This window comes from Gossypium raimondii, chromosome 9 (assembly GCF_025698545.1).
Source record: "Gossypium raimondii isolate GPD5lz chromosome 9, ASM2569854v1, whole genome shotgun sequence".
NCBI lineage: Eukaryota > Viridiplantae > Streptophyta > Magnoliopsida > Malvales > Malvaceae > Gossypium > Gossypium raimondii.
In genome coordinates this window covers 5,480,791-5,502,010 of record NC_068573.1, presented here as the reverse complement: position 1 = coordinate 5,502,010, position 21,220 = coordinate 5,480,791, and the positions used below count along the sequence as shown (strand labels likewise).

At 33.6% G+C, this 21,220-nt stretch overlaps 1 protein-coding gene across 1 annotated transcript; it reads right to left on the bottom strand.

The window, feature by feature from the left end:
• Window positions 1-20,197: 20,197 nt before the first annotated feature.
• LOC105797819 (uncharacterized) lies at window positions 20,198-21,010 on the bottom strand. The gene has a single exon (XM_012627728.2). The coding sequence runs from the start codon at window positions 20,966-20,968 to the stop codon at window positions 20,606-20,608; it is 363 nt and encodes a 120-aa protein (XP_012483182.1). The 5' UTR covers window positions 20,969-21,010; the 3' UTR covers window positions 20,198-20,605.
• Window positions 21,011-21,220: the final 210 nt, after the last annotated feature.

The following is a 21,220-nucleotide window of genomic DNA, read 5'->3' as shown; positions in this document are numbered from 1 at the left end:
TTATATATGTAAGTATATATGTATGATTTAAATACTATCAACATTCCAATTTATAAATTATTGACACCATTCCAATAATGTCTTACAATTTTAATTTTATGCTCTCAGTTATGGAAATCTTGATAACGTACGCTACCTCGTACACAATATTAAACCGTTTCATCATACATGATATCGTGCCATGCATATATATATATGTTTCCCTAAACCCTATCGGTTCTGAACCTAATAATGACATAATAAGAAGTAAAAAACATGGTATTCGAATTTTTTTTCACTTTTGTATCAAAATAGTAAAAAACCCTAAAACTGCCACAACATTAAACCCTAAACTGTAAATCGTACAAACCCTAAATCTAAAACGCAATAATCAACATCATAACCCATAAATAATTAACGCTAAATCATAAACCATAAACATGAAGCCCTAAAACATTAAATTTCATTATCTTATAAGCCAGAAATTGTCTAACCTGATATTAACACTGAAATGTAAACTCTAAACCTTGAACACAAATCCCCGAGCTGTAAACCTAAACTCTAAACCCACATCGTCAAAACTGTAATCCTAAAATAATAAACATTGTGTAACGAACCCTAAAACCCCAAACCACATACAATTATTTATAAATATTAATACGGAAATCGCAATATATTATTTCTTTTTTGCGGCGCTTTTTCAAAAACACCGCTAATACCACTAGATCCAATCAAAAGCGGCGTCGCTTTGTCGTCGTATTATAGACATATTTGCGGCGTTTTATCAAAAAAAAACCAGTAAAGGAATATAGTGAAAGCAGAACGAAGCCGTTTTGCAAATTTATTTGCGGCGTTTTTAAAAGAAACGCCGTTAAAGCCTACCTATTGCGGCGTTTTGTGTTAAAACGCCACTAGTTATTCAATTTTAATAATATTTTATATGTCTATATTTATAACTATTTCTTTTTTTAGTGGATTTTCAAATTGGATAAATGTTATGACATTATTTTAAATTGATGCATTAATATGAAATTATTAATTTCATTTCAATTAAAATAGTTTAAAATTATGACACGATCTAACATTTTTTGTACAAATCTTAAAAAAATTACATTTTATATATGTAAGTATATATGTATTATTTAACTACTATCGGCATTCCAATTTATAAATTATTGACACTATTCCAATAATGTCTTACAATTTTAATTTTATGCTCTAAGTTATACATAGAAAAATTTTAGTACCCTTGAGATGTCTGGAAATCAATACATTACTAATTATGCGTTGTTTTTACTTTGAATATTATAAATCCGAATTCAATATCCAATCGATCCGAAATTTTTCAAATATTAAACCAAATTTTAAAACTCAAAAATATAAATTATAACTTTATAGTTGAAGAAAAATGCAAATTGCATTTACTCAGGTTTGAAAGGACGTTTCAACGGAAAGAATGATAAACGACATTGTATCCATTGATTTTAGCAACAATCACCTTAATTATTAATTTTAATGCTGAAATATTGTCTCCTGCAGTTGAAATTTAGTGAAATTGAATTTCATGCGCCTGTTTCTTTTAAACTATGATCAAATACGAGAATAGTAGTGATAGCGCATATATATATTAAACTCGTATAAACCATAAACCTGAAACGCTAAAACTTTGCATCGTAACCCTTAAATCATTAACGCTAAACCGTATACGATAAAACTTAAATATTAAACCGTAAAACCTAAAATTTTAATTGGCTATTTTTGCGGCGGTTTTGCCAAAAATGCCACTAATACCAATACAGAAAATCCAAAGTGGCGTCGTTTTAACGAACATTCCACCACACAAGAAAAGCATCTTGCCGAAATATTTGCGGCGTTTACTTCCAAGCACCACTAAAGCAATATAATGAAACAAAACGAAGCCGTTTTGCTTATTTTTGTTCCGGCGTTTATAAAGGAAACGCCGCAAATTAGTTACTTATAGTTAACAACAGTCGCGAAATCCGTATCTTTTGTGGCGTTTTTTACTGAGCGCCACTAAAGCAATAATAGGAAAAAATAAAACGGTACAGTTTTGCTGAAATTTTTTCCTCAGATTACTTACCTCTACCGGCGTTTCTCTCAAAACACCGCTATATCCCAATATTTTGCGACGTTTTTTAATAAGTGCCACTAACTCTAATCTACCTCAAGACCAAACGGTGCGTTTTGGTTAAGATATTTGCGGCGTTTTTTGTAATATGCACTAATATCGTTTTTTTAGCGTTTTCAGAACGCCACTAATACTAATATACCTCAAAACCAAACGCTGCGTTTTGGTTAAGGTATTTTGCGGCGCTTACATATAAACACCACTAATGATGTTCTTTTATGGCGTTTTTCAAAAAACGCCACTAAATGTTCAGGTTTTTGCGGCATTTTAGGATTAGCGCTGCTAATGGTCTATTTTTAGCAGCGTTTGTTTATCAAACGCCACAAAAGATGCCACTAAAAGCCTGTTTTGGTGTAGTGTACGTATACACATATTTTATTTTCTTAATATATGCACACATTTATCTTTTATTATTTTATGTATATAGCTGCACCTCTATATATATTTTTTTTAATTTTCAGAAATACATACTTATATACTTTATATCTTATACCTTATATTAGTTGAATATCTTTATATACGTATTTTTAATTTCCATATCTATATAATTTATATCTTATATATTTATATATCCTTGTATACATATATTTTATATTTTTATGCACACATGCACATAATATATATGTGTACATTTTATTTTATAAAACATATACATATATACCTACCTTTATATTTTATATATCTCATAACTTTATACATATACATAAATGTACACATACATATTTACATATATTTTTACGTACATAGATTTTTCACATTTTCATAATTTTATGCACACATATATCTTTTTACTTTTTATATCCTTATTCATTTATTTATTTATTTCAATTGTCATTATTGATTTGAATGAACGCTTTAATTTTATTTGCTTGTATACATTGCTATTTCAGTATGTTATTGATTTGTACCTTGTATTTATCTTATTTTTGTTGCCATTGCTCGTATTATTTTTGCACTATTGTATTCAATATCGTCTTGTTACGAGTATTAACATCGTGTTTTATTATTTCATGTTAGATTAATTTATTTCAATGCATAAATTATGATTTTTGAATAAGCAAAATCTCGTGTTTAGATTTGAGAATGTCGTACCCTAACTTACTGGGTCTCAATTTTCACAATAAATCTAAATACACGAATCTTTTCAAACTCAAGTTTTAAATGATCTCGGGATTTGGAAAAAGAATCGCGTCCTAACTTATTGGTTGTGATCTCGCTTTCAAATCCGAGCTAGCTAAGAATACTTTTTAAATAAGCATTTTTTTGTGTATTGGGAATTCGAGATATTGTGTCCTAACTTACTGGATACGATTCTCTTTCTCGATCAACGTAAAATATGCTTCTTTTCCCAAAATTTTTAATGTTTAATAGAAGGATAGTATCTTTAAAATTTTTCAAAGTTTTCAATTCTCGACATCAAGACATTAACTAATCAACTAGGTACCAACTTTTGGGCGTTACGAGGGTGCTAATCCTTCCTCGTACGTAACCGATTCTCGAACTCATTTTTCTAAATTTCGTAGACCAAAACCGTTGTTTTTATAAAATTAAGTTATTTATTAAAAACAACCATTTTTCGAGGTGGCCCGATTACACCTCACCAAAAAAGATTGGTGGCGGCTCCCATTTTCGTTTTCATTTTTCAAAACCCAAGTCGACCCCGTTTTCATCAAGAAAATGGTGTCAACAGCTTGGCGACTCCACTGGGGACCCAAATTAAGAGAGTCAAGCCACGAGTTGATTACTTTTTCTCCTTTTGTCAAAAATCAAAAACTTGGTTTAAATATACAATCCTTTCGTTGTATTTTCACTCGTCTTTATGACAATTTTCATCATTGTGATTGCTGTGTTAGTTTAAGTTTGGATATATTTCTGCGCATTGCATTGCATGACCACTCGGTCATACCCTTTTAGATAGGAGTGAGAAACTACGCCTTCGTGAGGTTTTCACCTCCGCATGGGATAGTGAGTTGCTTTCGGGATACATCCGTACCTATGTCTTCGTGAGATTTTCATCTCCGCATGGCCATAGGGAAATGTATTCCCCTGAACTAAACTCGGTCCGTATGAGCCTATAATGGGTGAGGATTGAGGAATCTACCGGTTCAGGTACCCTTACTTTAGAACCGGACCACATATAATGAGCCTTAAGAGCCTACCCTAGGTAGAACCACATCAAAGGCCTAGAGGTCACCCGAAAGCTTGGTTCAAAGCTACGGTCATTTTGTTGTATGTTTGTTTGTTTTTGTTACGATTATCATTACTTCGGTTTGTAATTGCTCTAATTGTTTGAATTTTGATATATTTCTGCATATTGCATTACATAATCGCTCGATTATTCCCTTTTAAGTGGGAGTGAGAAACTAGTCCTTCGTGAGGTTTTCACCTCCGTGCAGGATAGGGGATTGCTTTCGGGATACATCTGTACCTATGTCTTCGTGAGATTTTCATCTCCGTGCAGCCATAGGGAAATGTATTCCCCTGAACTGAACTCAGTCCGTATGAGCCTATAATGGGTGAAGATTGAGGAATTTGTTGGTTCGGGTACCTTTAGAGCCAAACTACATGTAGAAGACCTTAGGAGCCCACCATAGGTAGAGCCACTCCAAATCCCTAGTGGTTACCCGACTAGGTACTTTTGTTTTCCTTGCTTGTTTATGTTTTCTACTAACCCGTCCTGTGGTGTTTTGATTGAGATTGAATTGTATTTGCATCTTAGGAAGGAGATATTGATTCAAGTTTGATTACTAAATTAGAAAGTTTGTCATGGAATACGGGTTCCTTGATAAAGTGGAAGATAATACGGTTGCCTGACTATATTCTGAGAAACATAAGAAGAGCGATGGAAGAGTCCGTAACCTTACTTCTTGGCATGAGGATTCAAGGCGATCATCTCAGAGCCTTCGACGTTCCAACCCCTTAAAGAAGCTGACGAGCCTTATGAAGACGGGTATATGGTGGATCGCGACCAAGATCAAGAAAAGGAGCTGGCAATGGCATCTATTGGCGAGATTACCTCAAACGTGCGGATGAAGAAAAAGATCGATATTGTCTCTTGGAATATAAGGGCGAAGCCGTACATGCCTCTGCTTTATGTAAAGGAATTTGCTTTCTAGAAAATTTTTCTAAATGTAATTGAATCAGATTCAACGTCTCTTTAGGCATTCATTTCATGCATTTGCATTACATGCATTTATTTGCATTTATTTCAGCTAACTTGGAAAACTAACTAACCCAACACCCTTATGGTATCCAAACAAAAGTCAGAGAAATGGAACAAACGTTGGAAAAATTAGAGCGAATGCAATTGTAGATGCAGGAGCAATTGACTGAATTTCAACAGGAGATGAGAGATCAGATGCTGGAATTACGGAGAACAATGATGAGCCAGTTCAACCGATTGCTAGCTGGAGAGTTAGAAAAAAGGAAGGACTCGGTGGTCCACTTTGGGGTTGATAATGAGGATCTTGACTATTCCCTAGATTATACTCCGACAAGTATCTAGGTCCAGCCAGATGGGCACCCATAAGGGGCACTCTTTACCATAAGATCTCAACAATATCAGACTGGTACAATAGCACCAGTGAGTGGCTTGACGGGCCCAAGATCCAATTTGAGGAACAATTTTCTTGTTGCAATGAAGCAGGTGAGGGCAGAGTACCCAGATACTATAGAGGCCCCAAGGAAGAAGGGGAATAGGAGGGATAATGCAAACAGGTGTAACAAGGGCCATTCAAAACCAATCACTGTGGGCCGGCCAAAGATAGAAACCACCAGATATCAGAGTCCTTTAAAGTAAGAATCTGGAGTGAAACCAGGTACCGAGAAGCTCCAGTTCACACCAATTCCGACGTCATATAAGGAGCTGTATCAAAGCTTGTTCGATGAGCATGTTGTTGCTCCTTATTACTTAAAAAACCCATACAGCCTCTGTATCCCAAATGGTATGACACGAACGCACAATGCGACTACCATGCGGGAATTACGGGGCATTCAATAGAGAATTGCATTGCCTTCAAGAAACTAGTTGAAAGATTCATTAAAATAGGCATTGTTAGATTCGATGAGGCCTCCAGTGCAGAAAATCTACTACCCAATCATATTGATAACGAGGCGAGTGTGATCTACGAAGAAGTGTTGGGAAACATTCACATCAACGCCGCACGAAGAAACAATTGAAAAAGGACCTTGTTAGATATTTACCTTTACATACTTAGGTGTGTTTTGAGCAGTGGGACTGCGGAAGAGATCCCTATACTTTTTAGAGCTAATTTAGAGTAATGTCTAAAACACGCTTATTGTTATAAGCCTAGGGGCAATAAGAATCCTTTTGTGTGATAGGCTTATGTCCAATATCTTTATTTCAAAAAAAATGCATCTTTGTTTCTCACTTCGAGCAAATATTCTTTTATTGTTTCCATTTCATTCATAATCATACTATACAGATAAATGTTCGTAGATTCTTTTATTCTTTGGCTCTACTTTCGTCTTATAACAGGTCTCCAAATATCACTGATATGAACGACACTGCTATTGACTCAGAACCTTCTTTTGAGCAAGATATGTGTCCAGATTAAACTTCAAGACTTTGGAGATAACTGAGAATGTAGCTTATCTCCTGATTTGTTAAGGACGGGAGAACAAGATCCTACCTTACGCAGAATCAATAGAAGCCATGGCCTTTCTCTATGTGGGGCACAGATGTCATAGGGCCGATCTCACCTAAGGTTTTTGACGATTATCTTTATGGTCATCAATTACCTCACTAAGTAGGCAGAAGCTGCTTCATATGCCAATGTCGCAAAGTCAATAGACTGTGAATTCTTGAAGAATCATGTCAGTATGAAATGCCAAAAATGAGCATATCTGACAATGCACTAAAATTGAACAACGACACGATGTTAGAAATTTGCAGTCTGTTCAAGGTTAACACATTTCGCCCTAAAAGGCACGGTGCAGTGGGAGTAAAAATAAAACAAAAAAAGGAAGAAAAAAATTGTTATTGGGGCAACACCTTGCCTTATCGCAGTTTTACTCATTAAGGTCAAGATTCCTTCTCTCTGAGTGTTGAATTAGATCCCAATTGAAGAGAAATGTTCAAAGTTATTCGTCTGGGTCAAATGCATCAAAAACAAAAGACGCAAGCTCACCAAAGAAGGGTCGCCTTAGAGAGTTCCATGAGGAGGACCTAGTATTGAAGAAAATCCTCTCCACACAAAAAGGACTTTAGAAGAAAGAGGATATCAAACTAAAAAGAACCTTATGTGGAAGGTTTTATCTAGAGAAGTGTTGATTTTGACCAGAAAGGATAGCAAGAACTTACTTGATCCTACGAGTGCGAATTCAATCAAGGAATGTCCAAAAAAAAGAGAAAAAAGAAAAGAAAAAAGAATAGAAAAAAAAAGAAAAGAAGAAAAAGAAAAAGGAGAGGCCAAGGTGAAAACCCACAAAGGGCGCCTTGAGACCAAAGGGGTTTTGAATTGAAAATCCAAGAATGGGCAATTCAAATTTTAATCAAAAGTGGGGCATGCGGTAGCCTTGTCCTCTTTGAATTAATAAGAAGGAGAGATGCTACATATTGGGGCATCAACAAAGTCTTCTAGGACTTCTAGACACATATCAAGTTCAAAAGGGTCCTCAAGAAATTTGGGGCAGAGAAGCTCATGCTGCGATATCTGGGACACCTGTTTTTATCTTATTCATTTCGTATATTAGCAAAATTTTCTATCTTGATTAATTTATTCATTTCAAGCTATGCTCTCAATAAAATTTCATTTTATCCATTGTGATAATCTTTTTCATCTTATCTTAGCAAAATTTGCTATCTTGATTAATTTATTCATTTCGAGCTTGCTCTCAATAAAATTTCATCTTATCCATTGTGATAATCCTTTTCATCTTATTCATTTTTGATCTTAGCAAAATTGGCTATCCTGATTAATTTACTTGTTCCGAGCTTTGCTCTCAATAAAATTTTATCTTATCCATTGTGATAATCCTTTTCATCTTATTCATTTTGAATATTAGCAAAATTTGCTATCCTGATTAATTTATTCATTTTGAGCCTTATTCTCAATAAAATTCCATCTTGTCTATTTTGGTAATCTTTTTCAAGCATTTTTCATTGAAATAATGACTAATGGACTGATAATATTCAAGCAAAAGGAGTTTTGCATATTACTCTGAAAGCTTCTAAATAATATAGGAACCTGAAACAGGACTATTGTTTAGAACACACCAAGTTAAAGGTCGAAATGTCTAAGAAGGAAATGTCTAAATCAAGATTATCCTTTCGAACTTTGTTGTCCACGCATGGACTGAACAAAACGACAAAATGTCGAGTTGGTGACAAAGCTTCAATGAACAAAAGAGCAATGATCACTGAGTGGTAAAAAGAGGTTTCTTGGAAGAGAAAGTTCCACAATTGTGCATAAACATTTGGTACGACACTCTGGGAATGGTGTAGGAGACCAAAGAGATTCAGATCCTGTATCTTTGAGTTACAGTGGGAGAAGATTGAGAAAGAGCCAAGTCATACACTCAGTGGGAGGAAGATGGCTCAAATTTTATGTCCCCAAAATTACCGTGGACTTAACCTTGAAGATTACAACGGATTGAACTCCGAAGATTACAGTAGGGGGCAATCCGGCTAAGTAAGAGATGAGTGTTACCAGCCGACCAAGATAGCATTCTGACGTGTTGGTGATAAAACCTTATTGAATAACGAGTAATGACAACCTTAACATTAAAAAGGGATCATTCTCATGACATTCTGTATTCATGCAATTATAATTCATACACACCTAGTTAGGAGCATTTGATTCGTTCTAATCATAACATCCTAGTCATTAGGCATAAATAGGTTCATAAAATAGACTTTACAGGTTATGTTCCCCACAGAGCATATTAATGAAGTTACCCATACCTCTGAAGTTGCAGTGGGATGAATTGAAGCCGTCATATCAAGTCCTATCTCTCAGAAATTACAGAGAAATGGACTAAAAGCAGTAGATCTTGTCTTCCTATATTTGGCAGTGGAGTAGATCGAAGATAGCAGATCTTGTCTTCCTGTATTTGGCAGCGGAGTAGATCAAAGATAGCAGACCTTGTCTTCCTATATTTGGTAGCGGAGTAGATCAAAGATAGCAGACCTTGTCTTCCTGTATTTGGTAGCAGAGTAGATCGAAGATATAGCAGATCTTGTCTTCCTATATTTGGCAGCAGAGTAGATCGAAGATATAGCAGATCTTGTCTTCCTGTATTTGGCAGCAGAGTAGATTGAAGATAACAGATCTTGTCTTCCTGTATTTGGCAGTGGAGTAGATCAAAGATAGCATATATTGTCTTATTGTATTTTACAGTGGAGTAGATCGAAGATAGCAGATCTTGCCTTCCTGTATTTGGCAGCGGAGTAGATCAAAGATATAGCAGGTCTTGTCTTCCTGTATTTGGCAGCAGAGTAGATCGAAGATAACAGATCTTGTCTTCCTGTATTTGGCAGTGGAGTAGATCAAAGATAGCAGATCTTGTCTTATTGTATTTTACAGCGGAGTAGATCGAAGATAGCAGATCTTGCCTTCCTGCATTTGGCAGCGGAGTAGATCGAAGATAGCAGATCTTGTCTTCCTGTATTTGGCAGCGGAGGAGATCAAAGATAGCAGATCTTGTCTTCCTGTATTTGGCAGTAGAGGAGATCGAAGATAACATATCTTGTCTTCCTGTATTTAGCAGCGGAGTAGATCGAAGATAGCAGATCTTGTCTTCCTGTATTTGGCAGCGGAGTAGATCGAAGATAGCAGATCTTGTCTTCCTGTATTTGGCAGCGGAGTAGATCGAAGATTGCAGATCTTGTCTTCTTGTACTGGCAAGGAAGCAGATCGAGAACACTAGCCTTATCTCCCTGAGCAGAAGCGGAGTAGGTTAAAGATTGCAGATCATGTCTCCTTAAGCAGTAGTGGAGCAGATCGAAAAGGGTGAAGCTTATCTCTCCGAAGTTGCAGTAGAGCAGATCGCATCAGACTTTATTAAAGCTACAAGTCAGATCTCCTTGAAGGGCAGTGGAGTGGATTAGAGCAACGACATAGTAGACTGGAAGGATGCTACTTGGAAAAGAGAAGCACTCAAAGAAGTCAAGACTCGGCAAGACCAGGCAAATTTCATCTTTCTTAGTCTTTGCTCTGTTCTCGTTACACGACAACGAGCAAAGAGGGGCAGCTGTAGAAGCCCAAATTTTCTCAGCCCATTAGAGAAAATAAAACAAATCAAAACAGCCAAAAAAAATTAAAAACCCAGCCCAAAAACTAAAAAATTTCAGAAAACTCTAATCCCCCCTAACCCTAGGCGCCGCACCACTTACCCTCTGCCATCACCAACTCTGCCACCACCACCTCCAACGCCACCTGCTCCACCTGCAATGAGAAGAAAACACACAAAGAAACAGTAGCAAGCAAGAAAATATAAAAAAACTTGTAAAATGGCTATAAAAGCCAAGCAAAAACTGATTGTAAGGGTCTTTTTTTTACTAGAATCAGAAATAAAAGAAGGAACTTTGAAGGTGATTTTGAACGGGTTCATTACTGTTTTTGTTTTTATTTTATTTTTATTTCATTTTTATTCTTTCTTTCATTTTTTTTACATATGGAAATAAACACAAAAAAGGAAAAGAGGAACTCACCATAGTCATTACGTGCCTTTGTCGTCGGAGGCTTCTTCTCCGGTGACAAAATCAGTCGTTGAGAGGGCTGGTAGAGCTTTTCCTTTTGTTTTTTGGGTGTTTTGAGGCCGGATTTGAGTTTAGTGGGCCGAGATCTAAAAAAGGGGAATTTTTTTTCCTTTGCCGGCCACCGTGCACGGCGGCGCCGACGTCGGCGATCGGAGTACGACACGGTGGTCATTGGCTGGAGCCAAGATCGGAAGGAGAGGGGCTTGAGAGAGTTTAGAGAGTTTTTTTTTTAGGAAGGGATGAAGAATGAAAATTTTTAAAAAATTTTAACTTAAATAGGGCCCATGAAACGGCGTCGTTTTGGGCTTGAGCAACAATAGCCAAAACGGCGCCGTTTTGCCTTAGACCCTCGCGGTGACCCGACCCTGAGGGAAGATCCGCGTGTTTTCTTTAAAAGGGCTATTTGCGCGCGCGGTCCCTCTGATTTTGTAGCGCGTTGCAATTTGCCCCTCTTTCCATCTTTTCTTTATTTTTAATTTAGCCGTATAGTTTTATCGTTTTTTCATTTTAGTCCCGCGTAAAGTGATGCGTTGGGAAGGATGGGGTATTTCCTTTTTTGGTCCCCCTCCTTTCACATGCATCCCAAATTAATCTTTTGCTTTATTTTATTCTGATTTCTCCCCTAGGACTTTGTTTTGTTTTCAATCTAATCCTTTATTATTATTATTATTATTATTATTATTATTATTATTATTATTATTATTATTATTATTATTCTTGTTATTGCATTTATTATTATTATTTGCCTTATCATTATTTACCCCTTTGTACTGTTTTTAGATTATGTTATATATATACATAATTTATATATATATACGCATTCATATTTTTATAATATGCGTACTCATATAATTTTCAAGTTTACTTACATATGTATATCTACTTAGATATATATTATTTATACTTTATACTTTAATATACGTATACACATATTTTATTTTCTTAATATATGCACACATTTATCTTTTATTATTTTATGTATATAGCTGCACCTCTATATATATATTTTTAATTTTCAGAAATACATACTTATATACTTTATATCTTATACCTTATATTATTTGAATATCTTTATATACGTATTTTTAATTTCCATATCTATATAATTTATATCTTATATATTTATATATCCTTGTATACATATATTTTATATTTTTATGCACCCATGCACATAATATATATGTGTACATTTTATTTTTATAAAACATATACATATACCTACCTTTATATTTTATATATTTCATAACTTTATACATATACATAAATGTACACATACATATTTACATATATTTTTACGTACATAGATTTTTCACATTTTCATAATTTTATGCACACACATATATCTTTTTACTTTTTATATCCTTATTCATTTATTTATTTATTTCACTGTCATTATTGATTTGAATGAATGCTTTAATTTTATTTGCTTGTATCGTTGCTATTTCGTATGTTATTGATTTGTACCTTGTATTTATCTTATTTTTGTTGCCATTGCTCGTATTATTTTTGCACTATTGTATTCAATATCGTCTTGTTACGAGTATTAACATCATGTTTTATTATTTCATGTTAGATTAATTTATTTCAATGCATAAATTACGATTTTTGAATAAGCAAAATCTCGTGTTTAGATTTGAGAATGTCGTACCCTAACTTACTGGGTCTCAATTTTCACAATAAATCTAAATACACGAATCTTTTCAAACTCAAGTTTTAAATGATCTCGGGATTTGGAAAAAGAATCGCGTCCTAACTTACTGGTTGTGATCTCGCTTTCAAATCCGAGATAGCTAAGAATACTTTTTAAATAAGCATTTTTTTTGTGTATTGGGAATTCGAGATATTGTGTCCTAACTTACTGGATACGATTCTCTTTCTCGATTAACGTAAAATATGATTCTTTTCCCAAAATTTTTAATGTTTAATACAAGGATCGTATCTTTAAAATTTTTCAAAGTTTTCAATTCTCGACATCAAGACATTAACTAATCAACTAGGTACCAACTTTTGGGCATTACGAGGGTGCTAATCCTTCCTTGTACGTAACCATTCCCGAACTCATTTTTCTAAATTTCGTAGACCAAAACCGTTGTTTTTATAAAATTAAGTTATTTATTAAAAACAACCATTTTTCGAGGTGGCCCGATCACACCTCACCAAAAAAGATTGGTGGCGGCTCCCGTTTTCGTTTTCATTTTTCAAAATCCAAATCGACCCCGTTTTCATCAAAAAAATGGTGTTAACATATCAAATACTTTTAAACATTACTTAAAATTTTAATAATTAATTAATTAAAATTCTAATGAAACATAGAAGAAAGAAATAAAAAAATAAGTAAAAGATGTGAGAAACGCTGCAAAAGTTATTAATAATTTGGTAAAAACGGTGTAGTTTTTGGCTGGGAATTTAACGGCGTTCGCGGCGCAAGGGCGAAAACGCCACTAAAGTTGGGAATTAGCGGCGCTAGGAAGAAAACGCTGCAAAGTTGCTCTGTAGTTTAATCAAAACGTTGTCGTTTTCTATGGCATATTAACGACATTAGTGGCGCGCCGCTAAAAACGCCGCAATTTGTAATTATTTATTGTGTTTTTTAAATATGAATTAAAAAATATATTTTAAAATTTCTAAAAAACAGTGCCGTTTCAGTAGAAGAATTTAATTTTTTAGTGGCGCTTTTTACAAAAACGCCAGAAATATGGGCATTAGCGGCGTTTTATTCGTAAACGCCGCAAAAAATTATGAATAGTTTGGGCAAAACGATGTAGTTTTTGTTCGGAAATTTACTGGCTTTTGCGGTGCAATTGTAAAAGCGCCAGAAAATGTATGTTTTAGCGGCGCTATGCAAAAACGCCGCAAATTTGCTTTCCAGTTTTAAAAAAACTCTGCCGTTTTTCTACAACATTAACGGCATTAGTGGCGCTATATTACAAACGCCGCAATTGTTCATTCTGTATTTCATCCCAATTACTCCCAACACTTAGCCGAAAAGGGTATTTTCTCCCCAAAAATTCCCCCCCAATTTTTCCCCAAAAATCGTGAAAAAAAACTCAGAAATCATCACAAACGAAGCAAAGGTTTAGTCAATCTTGACAGGATACTATCAAAGCTGCGGAATTTGTGGTTAAAAGGTAAGAGTTTTTTTCTTTCGAAACACTGTATCTTGATTTAGGGTTTTGGTTCAATGTAATTTGGGAATTTGGGGTTTAGATACCAAGTTCAATCACCAAGCTTGAACCAGTTTGTTTGGGAATTTGGGGAATTTGGGGATTTTTGCATGTCTAGGGTTTGGGAAGAAGTATCGATCTTCTGTGTTTGTTTTCTAGTTATTAGAGAAGCCCAACGAGTCTTAGCTTCTTTCTTCATCGCATTTTCTCTCGTCGTCGCTACCTCTTCCGTTATTAGATCTTCGAAGCGTGTTTCTCCCTTCATTTTGTTTATTTCGCTTTTCTTTTTCTTTAAATTTTTAGTTCTATTCTTATGAGCAAATGATTGCTGTGCTTTATGTTTTATTGGTATTTTATTTATTTTATGATTTAATAAGCCCAGCTTTTTTAGGGTTTGATTATAAATGTGAGTTATTTGGTTAGGATTTTGTTAGAAAAGAAAAAATAAACACCGGTTTTAATCTATGCCACTTGGATTCGAGTGTAAGGATCGAATGCTTGAGTATTTTTATATTTTTAAAGTTTTATGTATTTGAAAATGTTTAGAAAATCATATTTTCATACTCATACTGCCTTATTGAGTGGGTTAGCATAAAAACCTTTATATGCATGAATACTTATAAAATTTTGTAACCACCAAATATATATATATATTAATAATTGACATATATCATAATTTATAAAATAAATCATATAATCATAATTTAACCATAAAATGCAAAATCCAAATATTCATGAGTTTGCATCAAAGAATCTAAACATTGAATAAATATCCATAGCATAAAATTAACAACTAAACCATAAATATAAAACATGCATAAGAGAATAGACTTCAAACCCGCAACCTCAAAAGCACTGGATATTTGCAGTTATTGGAGAAAACAAAAGTCTATAGCTTTTAACTGAAAATTATAAGTTTAAGACTTAATAATTATTTATAAGTGATGAAAATATATTACCGTATACAATATATAAAAGCATGGGTTATAGAGAAACTTTTGAATTGAAGAAAATATTCTTTATTCCATTTCATTACTAATTTTACATAAAAAGTAATGTGGGTAAACTACCTTGGTAGTCAACAAACTATTAGTAAATTTTATTTTGGTCATTTAACTATGAAAATTACAAAATAGTCATCTAATTATTCTACTTTTTTTTTGCTACTCAACTATTCGAATTTTTCTTTTTGGTCACCAATCTTTGAATAGGTAATGGAAACATAACTTGACAACTTTTAAAATTTTCATAATAGTAACTTTAACTCTCAACATATTGTGTCAAAAAATTTATTACTATAGCATAATACGATGAAATGTATATTATTTCTAAAACGAGCCAAATGTTAAAATTTGATACAATGAAATGTCTTAAAAGAGACAACGGAAAAAAAAATCATGGAACGTGAAATGCTTTTACACATGCATGTGAAAAATATTGTTGAAAGCACTAAGTACTTAAAGATATTAATAGATGAATATGTGAAAAAAAAATGAAAATACAAGATAATGGATGGATACTGTAACACCCTAAACTCAACCTAGACGTTATGGCTGAATCTGGGAGTGTTACGAAGAAGGGTTTTGAAATCGATGAAACTTCGATGAATCAATGTTTAGTTATTTGATAAAATGTCCAAGTTTTATAAAACATATTCATTTATATATATTACTGAAACTGTTACATGTTGTTCTTTAAAGTTGGTCAATTATTTCGCAATAGAAGTGTGAAAACCGTTTAAAACAAAACCATTTGAAACCAAGCTTGTGTTTTGAAAAACTATTTGTTAAAATTGTTTGTTTGGATAAAGTGTGTTTGTCAATGTAGCGGAAAAGAAAGCAAAATAAAATCCAAATCCCAAAATTTAAAACCAAACAGTTCAAAGAGTCCCAAAAATTACAAACTCTCAAGAAAAACCAGATTTTAAAATAAAACTGATAATACTAAATAAAAACCGTTTTCTATCGAGTGGTCACCGATAATACTAAGTCTGGAGATTACCTGAGCAGTACAGACAAAAAAATGTGAGTTTTCGTAAACCCTGTGTGTAACTCAACAGATATAGTCATGCAACATTCACAGAATCTCAAATACAAACAGAAATAGAATCGGACCTAAGTCTGTATCAGATACAAATATTAGAATCAGATGTATATAACAGATATACAGAATCCTACCCCCATCCTCTACATACCATCTCCATCCATCCCATCACACCATGTGGGGTTAAAAACACCCACCCAACCCTACACACATATAGTGTAGATGTGACACATAACAAATAATATGCAGCTAAGCTTTCAGATAATAGGAAAAAGGTCGCCGTACAGATCACTTCCTCCACATATGCAAATCTCATCCTAAATGCAAATACAAAATACAGATACAAAAATAATAGATTTAACATGCTTAACATGCTCGTATACAGATAACATACATATTTAAATAGTACGATTAGACATACATATCAATTTTTACTCAGATCAGACTATCAGAATATTAGCTCACATTAAAAATGGTTTGATTAGCCCTTATCGACCCTACGGTAGGCCCACAGTCGATCGGAACGACCCATGCGACCCTAGATAAATTTCAAAATTTTAGGCCCACACGGCCTAGCCCAAAACCCACACGCTCATGTGGCATGCCCTTTTTAGCAATCAAATTGCAAATCTATCAATACTAAACCGAGCAACGCGCACACACTTACCACTATCAAACCCGATCACATGCACAAATTAGACTATTGGAGTAGAACTCACTGCTTCACCGTCTTCTCCTACGCAATAATTCCACAGAACATTAACATCCCCAAATTCACACTGTTACACCAATTCAAGTGGAAAGAAAAGAAAAAGAAACACACTGATGAACTTACTTACCCAAACGAACGAAGAGAGCAAACGAATTAACGAACCCCAACGATTAGAACAATTGATTCGAAATAAGGAACAAAACAAAAAGCACAGAGGGAAGGAAGGGGAGAAGTGAAAACTGACGTCAAAAACTTTGAGAAGAGAGAAAATATATAAAAATAAAATCAAATCAAATTAGAACCCCATAATATCCCAACCCCTCACATGATCCCACTACCAACCGATCCACTAACTCTCAACTACCTTATATTTTCTCTTCCGTTGAACCTCTATCACACAATCGGCGCAAAAGATTAACATTCACGCACACACAAGGATTCAAAAACAAGACCTCTAATATGCTAACTCATTGTAATATCAATTTACAAACAATATTATATAAGCCCACCCAACAGGGATAAGGCTTGGATAAAAAATAACAAAATTTTCCAAATGTGGGACTTGAACCCAAGACCTCACACACACACACCTAGAACACTTAACCACTAAAACAAATACACGTCTGTGTCAAATTTCACAAAAACCAGACTTGAATTATTCAAGGCGTTACAGATACTCTAAGAGCTCCCAAATTATGTGACTTTGAAATGTTCTTTATATTGTAAAATAAAAAATACCTTTATTTATATATGAACATGTAAAACATGTTGCAAACATTAATTGACCATTCCGTGAAATCTAGAAACGGCCTAAGTGACTAAATAGTGTAATGCTCTAGTAAATTTAGTGGTTAGTGAGGACACAATTGACATACCATAGAGGTCATTAGCACGCGTATGTTAGAAGATACGGTTTTAAATTGTGTTTAAAGCTTTAGGGCATAGCAATTTTGTGCATTATAGATTCATTTCTACGGTGTTCGAACATTAGCATTTCTAGCACGTTATTCTTGGTGTGATCGGTTAGGATCTTGTGTAATCAATTTCATTTTATTAAGGTCTACTAAGAGGAAATGAATTAAAATTGTGATAATAAGCTTTCTTAATAGGTATACATTGTGTGAAATAAACAATATGTGCTTTGAAAAAAGGTGATTAAACACTTGTTCATGAAAAAAGTGGAATTGAAACTTAACATTGGTCACTTGGTGCATAAATGAAACAAGGGACTTTTAAGAGAAACCATAAGAGCTAAGTGATTAAATTGTTTAAAAATGTGTATCATTCGGATAAAAAAAGTGTAATAAAAAGTGCTATAAATGAATGCTCACTTTAAGAGGAAAAACATCATAAGTGGTACCACCCATGATATGTAATGGAATAAAGGAGATTAAATAATCTCAAGTGGCTTCAGCATTAATGATGTGCTAATAAGATATGAAAGAAATCTCCCTTATTATGTGGCTTTAATGAAATAGGCATAATGTTTTTAAAAGACTACTAAGATAAGGTAGGATAATCCAACAATACTTACGAAGCTCTCCATTCTTACCGTTTTAGTTGTTTAAACATGTAGGTGAGAGCCTTTTCGAGATGATTGAACTTGTGATTTGGGAGAATCGCATCACAAGTCGAAGATTGAAGAGGGTAAAACATGAAATATTGTACTTAGATATGTTAATGTAATGGAATGTGCATGCTAGAAGAGTTTGTAATTATTTATTCTATATTAATAAGTGACAAATTTATTAAATTTGATGATTTATAAGTTATAGTTTAATTGTTGAATTGGTCGTGCATGTTCTTTTGATAGGTATGGGTTTAAATGTCATTTGAATGTGCTTTAAAATGATTTACTACTTATTGGTATATTCTAATGTTGCTTGGGGATTTTTTAAAGTGGTTTTGGACTGATTTTTGCTCCAGGGGACCTTGGTCCAAGTACCTAACCTTATACGTATCGAAACATTGTTTGGCAATAGTTAAATTGCTAATTCCAGGTCAAGGTGCCGATACCTTGCCCCTAGTGTACTGCACTGTTTTGATGTTTTGAGCTCCTTCAAGCCCGTATTTAACCCCAAACTTCTTCCAACACCAACAAAAAGCTTTTATATTTTTAAATTATATCAAATTAACATAGTAACACCGACTCAATCAACCAGTATTAAGTATATAAAAGTATAGATAATACGGTGATAGTAAGTTTAATTCATTATGCTTGTAATAAATATAATAATTCCATTATATAGAATATAATAATCTCTTTGTGGATTTAGTTTTGATACGTGCATAGTGAAAATATGTTTTATTTATTTATATATAACGCTTACTTTTTAAATCTTTAAATTGAACGATAGAAGAAGAAAAACCCTCGGTTTATTTTGTTTTTATTAAAAGATTTATTTATTTATTTATAAAATTAAAAGAAACCCTCCATTTTTTTATTCTAATTTAAACTATTTAGTTTTTGGGTAAACTACATCTAAGTTTATTAAACTTCTAGTAAGTTTGCATTTTGGTTACCTAATTTAAAAAATTATAAAATGATCATTCAATTAATAAAAAAATTTTCATTTAAGTCACTGAATTATTTGAAAGTTTTTATTTAAGTCACTAGGCTATTAAGTTTTTTTTTTTTTTAAATCTAGCTAATGAGCTCCAAGTAACGATTTACGATCAATATGGTGGATTAATACCCATCAACGAGTAGAAGAAGAAAACTGTTTGAATTTTAGTATGTAAAGTTGTTACATTTAATGTTTCATGAAAACACTGAACTGTAGGAGAGAAGGGGAAGGAGAGCTTCCGACTGGTGTAGGCAACGCAAATAGTAATAATTTTAACAACCAAGTGACTTGAATGAAAAATTTCAAATAATTCAATAACCATTTTATAACTTTTTTAAATTAAGTGACCAAAATATAAATTTATTAATAATTTAACTGTATAATTTACTCTTAAATTTTAAATAATTTTGTTTGTTAAGACGAACTCAACCAACCTTTTGTTATACTCTTAGTATATAGAAATATAAATAAAACACCGGTAGTAAATTTACCGATGGTTGTGAGAAATATAATAATTCCATTATATAGAATATGATCATCTGTTTGTGAATTTATTTTGACAGTGAAAAATTGTTTTATATAATGTGTATTTATACATTTTCAAAATTTTAAATAAAAATATTTAAACATATCCGAATTCACTGTACTCACGTTCGTCACAATAAAAAGATGTCAATCAAACTAAATCTTAATTCATCTCATTAATTAATTTAAAATTATTTATGTTGTATGAATATAAACTTAAATGCTCAAAAAGGAAAAAAATATGTATTACGGAAATGAATATTTCAATAAAAATAATAATATTTAATCATTGGTTAGGTTTGTTTTATTGTTTGATAAGAAGAAGAAAATTAGAAATTATTTACAAGGAAACTGTTGTTTACTACACTCTTTTAAGATGTAGAATAATTCCATTGTACATGTAACACTGTTCTGTATATCATGATCTAATCAAATTCAGACTAAAAGAAGACTTCTTAAACCCTAATTAAGAAATCAAAACTAAAATCTAGATACTCCATTAAAATGATCTTCAAGCTTTCCTATGCTTAAAACTGCCTTTCTTTAAAAACTACCTGTCATTTACAATTAGAAAGGAGAAGAAAAAAAAACTATATATAATTTCAGAAAGGAATTAAGTTTTCTCAGCAACCAAACAGCTCAAGAAAAAGAAAAAGTAAAAGTAAAAAGAAAAGAAAAGAACGTTTAAAAGATAAACCAAGAAGAAATGAAACCTTGACAGCGTGATTGATTTAGGTTGCTTCATTACAAGGCCTTTTTAACGCTGTTCTTGCCGCTGAGAGGGGAGGAAGGCAAGATCGGCTTCGAAACAAGAACCAGGTTGAGACTGCGTCGTGTGTTTTCAGTAAAAACTCCACCACCGCCACCAGTGACGTCTCCTCCAAAAACAACTTGGTTCTTATTAATCGCTTTATCGCCGGCAGCGATGAAATCTTGGCCGAGATGCGAATCTTCCTGTCTAATTCTCAAAACCTGACTATGAAGTACTCTGTCTAGTTTCTTCTTCATCTGTAACACCACCGACCTAGGGGACTCCAACTCCGCCTCCTCCGTCGATGAATCTCCGCTCTCAACCTCCGTAAGTGGAAGCTCCTCCTTGGGCTCCATGGATTGAGACGAGGGTGGTTGTTGATGTGATTTGGCGGGGAGGAATTTATAGGGAGGATGAAAACGGTGCGTTGGCGAGCATCACGTGGTGGATTGAAAAGACATGTGGTGAAAGAGACAGGTTTTAAAGGTTCAAAAACCGTTATCCCCATTTTTAGTAGGCATTGGAGATTTTTGGGGCTTCTTTTTACTTGCCACCTCATCAGGGATTACGCTTTTAACTTTTTCTTTTTGTCTAAAATAAAATTAGAT